Source organism: Coccinella septempunctata, chromosome 3 (genome assembly GCF_907165205.1).
Source record: "Coccinella septempunctata chromosome 3, icCocSept1.1, whole genome shotgun sequence".
In the NCBI taxonomy this organism is placed as follows: domain Eukaryota; kingdom Metazoa; phylum Arthropoda; class Insecta; order Coleoptera; family Coccinellidae; genus Coccinella; species Coccinella septempunctata.
In genome coordinates, this window is record NC_058191.1 from 28,638,088 (window position 1) to 28,649,664 (window position 11,577).

An 11,577-nucleotide genomic window follows, 5' to 3' on the forward strand; every position below is an offset into this window, starting at 1 on the left:
AATGTCAATTACTCTAGGGAACATTTTTATGTTTTTTACATGTGGAGTGTGTGCGATTTGTATATTATGTGTTGCTGTGTTTCATTAGCTGTACCTATAGTTCTTGATCCTGCTAGATGGGTGCGGCTAAAGGACGAAATAATGGATATTATTTTACATGAGCATCATGTCACGGTACCCTAATAGTGATATTTCGATGTTCCATATCAAATTTGTATTCAGCTGTGCGTCAAGTGCATCAGTTCATTCCTAGTCCGGAAATGCCCTACTTACGCTTTGATCTACACCTCGGCCTTTTTGAATTATCAAATCTGATCCACTTTAAAAGATCATTCACCAGTTGGAGACTAGAGACTTCTCTGTTCGGAAATAATTTTTCAGTTGATACAATGACAGTTCGGATTTAATAAATATCTGCATTTTCTTCAAATTATCATTGTGATTCTAAAGCCCTCCGGGTGCAGAAATCTGGGTCCATCACTGGTAGTAAATCCGTGGATATTATTTCTCTCAATAACTATCAACGTTTTTTCCTAGGCTTATCATAGAAAATCGGAAATATATGAGTATTCTAAAATGTTTTATATTTTTCTCCAAATCTTCCTCCTAGATTTCAAGAAACAATTTTAATTTTTTTTCTTTATGGCAGCCATATTGAATTTCGCAATTGAAATGATGAAAACAAAAATTAAAACAGCATAATACTCTGTCCAAAATTGGGAAGAGAATTTTTTAACAATATTCCTAGAAATTCCCTCAGTCATACCAAGACCATTAATATAATTTTAAATTTTTAATACGTAATGAGTACCTCAATTTGTTTTAAATAATATTCATGGCTTTCTGAATATTTCCAAAAATACTTTCCTAATTCAAATCGGGACAAAATCACTATAATGTTGAATAAAACTAGTATTGTCACAATGGAAAAATTTGATATGGCTACCACAAAAAAAAATCGAAAGTAGTAGCTTGGAATCAAGGGTTTTAAGAAAATAGAACCAATTCGCTTAATGACAATAGCATTAAACGATCTCAAAATTTCATGGAAAAAAATAAAAAATTCATCAGAAATCGAAGACATGGAAGAACTTGAGAAGGTTTACCTTTTTTTTATCAAGAAAAGAGCCCCAAAATCAAATCAAACTGTTAAAGTATGAGGCCTTACTTATTTGTAATTGCTCAAAGAATGTTCAACTTTTTTTGACTCATTGAAGGACATGAAAAATTTTCTGTTCAGAATACGAAGACTATCTACAGCCTGCTTTCACGAAGCTTACTTATTTATTGATCCAATTTTAATTATTGATTTTTGTCTTCACTGTAAAGCAGAAAATATTGATTTTTCCTTTAGTTGATCGGCAATTGTTGGATATTCAAATATACCGAAATTGAAGAAGTTTCTAGTTATCCGCCTTATCGAACCCCTTCTGGTTACTCATTCGAATTTTTTTTAACTTGTCATTTGTCACAAAAAATATATAGAAAATATATAGAAAGTTAGATACGCCATATTATTTTCTCAGTCAATTAATTTCATAGCGTAATAGGTGATCATACGAAATTACCGAAGGTGTACATTGAAGTGTAGTGTCTAACACTTATTCCATAGTAAAATCACTTTCTTGAAACTAAAGAAAGGTTTTATACCGAAATGGTACATTCCTACCCGAGTGAACAAATGGGAATGAACTGATGTTTTTAGGAATTTTGCATAAAGTTGGATACATAATCCACGTATTAGCTATCTTATAAGCTTTTTACAAGCAGCCATGTTGAATTTCTGCAACTTTCCCTTCAGCTAAAACTGTCCTCTCGGCCCAGCGAAAAGTAATCTTCAACAGACTGTGATCATTGGAAATGCCTTTCCAAAATCCCTTGATGTTACCTTTTCGAGCAATCGTTCCCATGGAATTCTTCTAAATACATAATAGCAGTCAATGAAGATAAACGTTTTTTCTCGCGAGTTACCATGTAAATCTATCGGCTTAACTTCCTCCATACGAATCGTTGAAGGATTTAAAAGAATTCCTTTATTATCACTGAGAGGCCATGTAGGGACAAAAACTCCTTCCCAGCTGCAAAATGGTTTGAAGTCAATCAAGGAATTAAGAAGAACGCATTCAGTGTCACTTCTTGAATGCACTCTCATTCCTTCGCTATCGAATCGCTCAAGATGTGTATAGTTTGAGTAGTAGATGCATCTTGACCATAATATTAGTCGGTTCATCATGGAAAATTCCTTATAAACTGAATTAATCATTTAATTTTCCATGATGAATTGCATAAAAACTGGTGTTACTGTCTCTGCTGACAGCCACCTGAATGTCAAAACTGGCGGTTACCACAGAGGAATAGAAAAATAGCTTCCCTAGTTATTCAGAAACCAAGCACTTGTTGAGCGAGCAATATAAAACCTGCTAAGAGAACCCGAAACTATGTGACTCAACAGGTATATAAGCAAGAGTTCTCTAGACAATTTCTCAACAAGCTGTTGTTGTTACAATTGAAATATTGTTATTGCAGATATGCCAATGGTGTTGAAAATGAAACAATATATATTTTTTATACTGAAAGCACTTCGGTGTCGGCACACTTCGCCTATTTTAGCTTTCTGATTAATACAAATATCTTGGGCTGAGAATATGAATTTGTTGAATTGAAAATTAAAACTTGTATAAAAATTGAAAATAATTGTGTGTGTTACAGTAAGTTCCATTTTTAAACGTCGAGAACGGTAGGAAGACTGACAAAATGAATTTTGTTGAAAGAATAAAAGAATATATAAAATATAGGTTTGCGGAGCTCATTGTACATTGACTTGCAGGACATATTTGTGTGTTGATCATTTTGTATATTGAATTTTTTATCCATTGATATTCATAAGGTATATTTAGTGTAAGTTTAATTTTTATTGACATTGTAATTATAATATTCCTCTTTGTTTTTGCCTTAGTTTAAGTAGGCTTGTGAGAATCATCCACTAATCTAGTCATCTGCCAAATATTAAGCTTCGTGTTGTATGTGTATGTTATCACGGATTTTAAGTTTTTCTTCGCTTTTTATTTTACGAATTTGTTGCCACATTCCGAGATTATTTCATTTATTGAAGGACAGTGTCGAAATATTCCATGAAGCACTCTACTTGTTTTGGAATTTCTAGAGATAAAAAGATGGCTTATCTATATTTATGCACAGGTAACAGAAGAAATTCAGGGGACCTTATTGCATTTCTATAAAACTTCGATTTCAACTATGCGCTTCTCTTTGCCACTACATTTTTCCGAATAGGATAAGGGTAGAAATTAGAGCAAACCTAGTTTTTGAACGTTGTCAATATCATGATATCGTAGGTATATTTAGTATTTTTCTAGTTGTGGGGGCAGTCGGGTGCCCTTATTGTTGTCCCCTGTGGTATGGGCTTCTACAAATAGATTTGCACGTCCAAGTTGAATGTAAAGCACGGCATCGGAATTTAAAAAAATCCTCAACTTCTAGAGGTTCCCCAAGATCGAAATCGCTCAGAATTCTGTAAGCCCAGACCCTTCGTCTGACAGATCTAGTTGGTCACTTGAGTGACTCCCGAAGACCTCTAGCTGTCAGCTGTCAGAAACCCGCTTTGTCCATCTAATTCGTTCCTGCCAAAATATTATGAAAACTGCAAATTTAGTATTTCATAGCAATATAGTGAATGTTTGTTTGTACTAATTAGTGCTTTATGAACTACATGTATTCAGCCAAGTATGCTCCTGATAATGTGCTTCTTGGCATAACTGCAGAAACGTCGCATCGCGTCCCGACATAATCGAATTTAAAACACAAATTCTCTTCGGTTAGTACAACTCTCTCATCTCTATTCCTCAACATCCGTTTTATTCATTTTTAAAATCATTGCAGTACCAACTTCCATTTCAGTTGTCGGATTCAAAACAATAAAAACCTCTGATATTATTTTCCTGAACCATATGCCAGATACGAAAACTACCCCAGTAACTGCTTCTTGTGAAGTTTCTTGTGGCCAGCCATGAATTCATTCCCAATACTCGAGTGCATAACTTGAACACAATACGAGGGAAATCATAAGTGACAGCTTCTGCACTTCGTTTCATGAAGAAAATTCTCATATTCTAGCTCAATATATTAAATAAACTGTCTAATGTGAAAGTTTCAGTAGGTACATAATATTTCTTTTCGAAAATTTTTCGATATATCGATACATTTGTATCAACAATGTCAATGTCCTTCATGAATCGATGTTTTCATCAGATTTTAATAGTCCACCATGTTTATATCATCAACCAAATGAAAAAAACCTCTTTTTCTTTAGAAAGGTGTTTATTTGAGTTAAGTTTTGTTGGAAGAGGTTTTGCGTCCAAATTGAACGTAAGGCGTATCTTTGAGTATTAGCCCACTTTGAATGGGGTTGAATACTCAGAGGGCGTACTAACATTTTCTTCGTAAAAGATGGCAGGGATTCTTGTTGAATTGAAGTTGTCACTTCTGATTGAACCCGTAGGTAAATGCAAGCTTATCCCAGTCTTCGACTTTTTTCGAGTTTTTCAGGTGACTTACACTGACTTGCGTCCCAAGAGACACTTTTTCCTCCAACTGAAATATCCAAGCGTCTTGAAAATATCCAGTCACCTCTTTTCTTCTTTTTTTACTTACCACCCATTTCATCAGATATCTATGAAGCTGTCTAGCAGCAATAAGGAGTCATTTCTGGTGCAGTTCAAGGAGTTTACAAAAAATAGTGTTTTCTTAGACTAAAGCTTAACCTCTCAAACGTAAGACTGAAACGTGTTGATTTGTTTTTTAAAATGATGGATATTCTAATTTATATTCGCTAAATTGAATCATGGCAATATGATTATTATGAAAAATTATGGATAATATGTATTATATTTTGGAGCTATATTGTTGAAATTTAGATATTAGGCTCATTGGGTGTCTAGTTTTGCAGTGACTTACTTATACTGATATGTTTTAACACCAGTGCTGCCAAGTCATAGGCTTATTTATGTTGCAGCTATCTGTCTTATATTGCAAACTTTTCTTTTATCCGTTTGTTCCTTTTCTATAATGTTTTCACAATAAAGCTGGTTGTAATTTGGGAGTGCGGATTCCACATTAGATAAGTGAAATGCTCAAGTAAAAATTCCTTCATTTGTTTTGTTTGAGGACTATTTTAACTATTTATTATCTTCTTGATCTTAAGAATCAAATCAAGCAATAGCTCTAGAGTGTACAGGTGTTATTGATGTCAAAATGTGTCGGTTACAAAGAATTTGCCTTGATATAGTTGTGCTGTGAAAGCACGAAGAGATTTTTCTGGCTTTTCCCCTTATATATTTGCTGAAAAATTACAATACTGTTGTTCAGGCCACATTGAATTTTCTTTACCAACCCAGAAGATATTAAATAGGTGGCACTACTTTTTCCGAAGACTACAATGATTCCGAGTATAATTACAAGAGATTTTTTCGTTGTCGTAAATGCCAATGCATCATATATATGGGTATATACCATCGCTTCTAAGCACCAAACGAACCTAGCTGTTCACAGACAAGTGCCAAAATGTAATGAAAATGCATTATTTTAACTATCTTCTGAAGACTACTAAAAAAAAACTATCCGAAAAATTATAAATAGTAATTCGTCTCAGGCACAACAATGAGTGCGTAAAATGTTCACGAAGTAGATCATATTATTATATTCGCGCAATTGGTTCAAATTTGTTTATAGTTTCTTTGGTAGACGGTATTCAATAATTGTTAAAAAAATCATTTTCGTTTTTTTTTGACACTTGTGATTTTTCCAATACTCAGTATCATTATCTTTTGTGGTGAAAATGGAAGACATTGATGTCGCTGTCTTATGGCCTGACAGACTTAAGCAGAGTTTCAACATCTTTTTTCTGACAACTTTTCCACCAGTAATAAATTTCAGTTTAGTCGTAGTAAAATGACGCTAAAAACGTTTCTGTGAATAATGGAATTCAATGTAACAACTGGCTTCTTTTCTTTATTGGTGATATATATCGTGATGTTCCGACGTACTGTGAGGACCAATTCCATGTAAGATTTTTTTAACAAATCTAATTTGACCTTTTGTTTTCGGTTGTCTTTCTTTTCAGAAGTTGTTGAAAGTATAACTTGGGTATTCTGGTAGCACTGGCTTTCTTCCGGGACTGGATAGAATATAGTTTACTGAGGCCTAGAATTTTTCTCTTTCTACTCGACCACTTCTGAATATCCATAAATGGATAACAAATTAGTATTTTCAATTATCCATCGATTTACACAGGTGATCCAAATGAAATTGAGCCTATTTATGTTTTGAATTATAAAAGATTCTTGGTTATAAGTAGAAAAAAAAACACATAGATATGTTTTGAATTTTCACGCCGTCATGAAGTGTGACACTATTCTAATTTATTTGGAGCCATATATCATTCTCTAAATTCTAATACAATTCTCAAAATATTAAACCAGGGTTTTTTTGAGAAGGCCAATGCATTTGGATGGATCTGTTTTAGATCGTCAAAATATTTCAAAAGTTGTTGATCGAAATGTTACATTGTGAGGTGTTTTCCCTTTTGAAGTTTTTCTTTGAGATTCAGCATATTATTCCGAATGAGAAGATGGTTTATTTTATATAAAACATATATTATATGATGTTACATTAGTGTGAGTGTCACTTAATTATGGAGCACATTATCCGGCTAAAATCATTCCATGTATACACACTGTTGGTCCTGTTACAATAAAAAATATCTTAGATTTAGTATGTTGTAATAATAAAGTATTTTTAAAATTGATAAAACCGTTGTGGAATCGGCTTTTTCAGCCGAATATTTGGTTGATTATCTGTTTACGTTTATTGTGGGAAGTTTCTATTTTTCATATAGAACAGTTTCTTGTTAAAATATAAACTATGTGTGCCTAGTCATAGATTTCAGGTCAATTTTAAAATGTAATTTGAGCGTTGTACAGTATCATCGATATTTTGTGTAACAGAATAGGGTTGTTTTGAAATTATTGTACGTGATCTCGAGAGAAATATAGACTCTCTAGAGCAAAAAAAAATTGTTATGACTGTTTCTTATTGATCACTGCTACAATTTTACCAATCAAGTTGAAGCCGAAAATCATTTTTCAGATTAATACCACAATTTTCATTTGATCATTCACTTGTTATCGTATAAATCATTATTTCATTCATAAGTCATAATGGTAGTATATTGAAGTGAAGTTATAAAGATTTTTGAATGAAATTCTGTTGTATTGGCAACTGATCAGTAATTTACACATTCGAGTGAACTAGTTTTTGATGACCTCATGAAAAAAACGATCATAATGGCGAATAAAACAACGATTAGTTATGTTGCAATAATTGTTGGCACTTTATTGAAATCAACTCGAGGGGTGAAAATCTGAGACATGTCATCTCAATTTCCGATCACTAATAATCTCTTCTGAAGAGCTCTCTACCCATTTAACAACATCCGGACGAGAATTGTTGGATTTCCTGGTCTTTCCACTCGACCTCGACTTTCTTATTGATATATTGACGCTATCCTTTTTATGAAATTTTTGATTTAATGTACTGAACTATCTCATTGAGTACAATTTTTAATGATTGAATCATATCAGTTTGTTACATGCATGTATTTGATGCAATGGTGTATAATAAAGCATTTAATTTGCTTCACTTGTGTGTTCATTATTGACCTTCAACCTGTCAACAACTCCCAACATACCACCATTATTTATTTCAGATAGTTTACTCTGAAGGGGCATATTGCAAAGGCCAAATGCCCAAAAAAAATTGGAAATTGGCCGATTTACTAAAAAACAGATTGAGGTAGGTATAAAAAGATATGTATGTCTATTTCAAATTTTGCGAAATTATCTTAGTTTACCTGATTCTTTTTTGCCATACAAATCTGCTATTTTTTAAAGATACTTAGTTTTTGTATGGTAGGTATCCTTAGTTCATCAATGCTAATCATCGAAAGGATAAGGGCTCTTGCCGTATTCAGTACTGAGTACTCTTAGTACTCTGTTATTTCATTTTACTGAATTCGAATGATGAAGGTGTTTTTCGAAAAGGAAGATGATTTTTTTGCATTCGTTAGTAACTCGTTATTAATTTACAACACCAAAATTTCCTTTTTACATTGAGAATAATGAAAGAAAATCACAGTACATATTACGCTGGGTACTAACCGGTCATCCAAAAATTAAATTCAGTTGGACGTTGGACAGTCTATCGTTAGTAACTAACATAAAAATTTTTTTTCGTAACCTAACATGTAATGGGATAATGACACCCCGAAAATTCGAAGTTAGCACCCACATTTTCGAAAATTCTGTATTTCTCTTCTGTTTTTAATAGAACTTCCTTATTTGTAAGACAAAATATTTTGTTTGTAACTTGAACTTTAATGGAATAATATCCCCAAAATCCGAAAGTAACATCTTAAGTTTCAAAAATTCTATGTTTCTGTTTAACTTCCAATAGTACTTCGTTAGTGAATAGTTATGAGATAATTTTTTTTCTACTCAACCAGTAACCACTAATCTAAAAATTGCACCCTGAAATTGTGAAGAGTGTGAGTAAGAACCAATACGTTAAAAAAATTTCGATATCGCTTTTGTTTTCGATAAGATAAGGTACTCTGTTACTAGATGATCGACAAAAACTTTTTCACTAGTAACCTTATCTCTGTATTGAACAAAATAGCATCCCTAAAGTGCAAAATTAGCACATGCACACTTTGGAAAATTCTGAATTACTGTTTTTTTTTTTTCATGAAAATTTTAGTCTGGAACCCGATGCTTGTACTCGGAGTATCTATGTACATATTTGCATCGATACATATTCCGCATCAAATTCATATTGGCTGAAGCACTTCGTTTAATATGGCAAATTCAGTATTTCCGAGAGTAACATCCGAACGACACAACCGATTTTGGTAATTTTTGGATTTTAGTCGATACAAATATCGCTAATGATTTGTTTCCAACCTTCTCCAGTTCTCCATAATATACCTAAGCCTTCAGGATCGCCAGGAACCAACTGGCCCTAGCACTTAATGGTCAGAAACTTTTTTGGTTGAATATATCGGCGAAATTACGCCATTAGTGTATTTTATCATTATTTCTGCGAACAAAAGCATACAGGTGCAACATCTTCTGTTGTAAAGTGGATATAGATAATCATTGAGAACGAAAGGTATTGTTCCTTTTATGGAGAGTACAGAGAAGGAGAACGATCGCCGTACTAAAAATGCGTCTCCGACAACGGGAAAAATAGGAGTCGCTGCGATCGCTAGGTGAATCAAGGCGGGAATTTTGGCGTGAAACGAACTGCCTTTTCAATTTATTTTAGGTTATCTATCGTCACAATTGCAAAGTGCCTCCTGCCTCCTGGTACTAGAACTAATTCAATAAATGTCTTCTACGCTACCAAATTTTGGTGAGAAAACGGCAGAGATTATTATGTATGCAACTGAACAGTGAATTCTACCGAAAGTGCGTATGTAACGGTAAAGAATTGACGGCGCATGAATTCTCTAGAGAATTCTCGGCTGTTGCAAACGGGCTTAATATAAGAGAAGTTATGAAGATTCGAAAATGAAAATAAATTATTTCGAAAATAATATTTCTAAGTAAATTAATGCATTTAATCAATTTAATGCACAATCCAAGCATCAAAATCCTCTATAAAACACAGATACACTTTATAGCTACTAGAAAGATTCCTATTTGCTACTAGTCCCATTTTTATTTTTTTTACTACTTCAAAAGTAAATCTAATCGACAGACGGCGATCACCTGAACGCCGGATACCCAATAACAAAATTTAAATTTGTTTCATACGATCTGTGATCACGTGACTGAAATATTCGTCCGCTCTAGGATGGTATTGCCGAACGCGGCTACTGTAAAAAAAATGTACAGGTAGCGTGATCTATTGCAAGACAGACATGGCAAAAAATGAGTTTATTTCTTAGATCCATGTATATTAGTGTGATCCATGTATATTAGTGTTCTGTGGATCCATATATGTTTTTTTTCAGCATAGGTAAAACCAGAGTTAATCTTTGGGGAAACCAGAGTTACGCTTTGGTAAAACTCATTTCGATCTCGATCTCGAAATTGAGCTAGATAGGGAGTTATGATATACACTTCAATTCAATGAAGGCATGATTATTTTATCAAGTTTTCCAATTATTTTTAATTAAAGATAGGACTTGTACCAGGTCAACTTTATAACATCAATCTGTTCAGAATGGAACACGAACATTTCTGTCTTCTGTCATTATGACATATGACAATGACAGTGTCGACTGTCTTCCTCTTTCTTCCTTCTATGAAATTCTGTGTACGTCTACGTGCACGTGGGTTTTAGTTGAATTTTTATATTCTAATAGTTAGTTATCAAGAAAGAATTAAGTACTGTTTCAAATATGGTTCAAAAAAAAATCAAGAAAAAGGTAGGCAAAAAGGTTGCTGCTGCCCCTTTAGCTGTGAAAAAAGTAGCTCCTGTGAAAGAAGTTAACCCTTTATTTGAGAAGAGGACAAGGAACTTTGGAATAGGACAAGATATTCAGCCTAAAAGAGATCTCTCGAGGTTCGTAAAATGGCCAAAATATATCAGAATTCAAAGACAGATGGCTGTTCTGCAAAAGAGGCTTAAAGTTCCACCACCAATTAACCAATTCACCCAAACTGTGGACAAACAAACTGCTACACAACTTTTCAAGTTGTTGGAGAAGTATAGACCAGAAACAGAGTTGCAAAAGAAGAATAGGTTGAAAGCTCGTGCTGAAGCTAAAGTTAGTAAAGGAACCAAAAAGGAAACTGCGATTCCTGCCAAACCTAACACGATTAAAAGTGGATCTAATACTGTAACTAAATTGGTAGAACAGAAAAAGGCACAATTGGTTGTGATTGCACATGATGTGGATCCAATTGAAATTGTGCTCCATCTTCCTGCTCTTTGCCGAAAAATGGGAGTACCATACTGCATTGTGAAAGGAAAGGCAAGATTAGGACTGCTAGTCAGACGTAAAACATGCACATCCCTTGCTTTAACTCAAGTTGACAGTGGAGACCGAACAAATTTGACCAAACTTTTGGAAGTAATTAAAACCAACTTTAATGATAGAGGTGATGAACTTAGAAAGCAGTGGGGCGGAGGATTGCTTGGATGCAAATCAGCTGCTCGAATTGCGAAGATTGAAAGTGCTAGAGCTAAGGAATTGGCCCAGAAGCAAGGTTAAATTTTTCTTGTATTCTATACAAGCTAATAAATAATTTTAAATATTTTCCGTTTATTTAATTTTGTTGAGTTAAATTTCATCAGTTCATTATTTACAATACATATCTACGTATTGGGCACAGAGAGAAAAATTTAAATAAAACCCAGTAATGAAAAATATGAATGTAGTGAGTGAGATAACAGATTGAGTAGAATTTTCTTTGATGGGCATCTTTCATTCAAGTAAAATTTTCGTTTCTTTATTTAAGCTACTAAACTAAAACATTCATCAATTTATTTGCCATT

At 33.5% G+C, this 11,577-nt stretch overlaps 1 protein-coding gene across 1 annotated transcript; it reads left to right on the forward strand.

Annotated features, from left to right (window-relative positions):
* Positions 1-10,359: 10,359 nt before the first annotated feature.
* On the forward strand, positions 10,360-11,338 carry LOC123309149 (60S ribosomal protein L7a-like). The gene has a single exon (XM_044892103.1). It carries the CDS (start codon positions 10,478-10,480, stop codon positions 11,291-11,293), a length of 816 nt encoding a protein of 271 aa, XP_044748038.1. The 5' UTR covers positions 10,360-10,477; the 3' UTR covers positions 11,294-11,338.
* The last annotated feature ends 239 nt before the right edge of the window (positions 11,339-11,577 follow it).

Excerpts from the sequence above, each read along its gene's own strand:
- LOC123309149 (XM_044892103.1), top strand. The coding sequence starts at position 10,478 with ATGGTTCAAAAAAAAATCAAGAAAAAGGTAGGCAAAAAGGTTGCTGCT.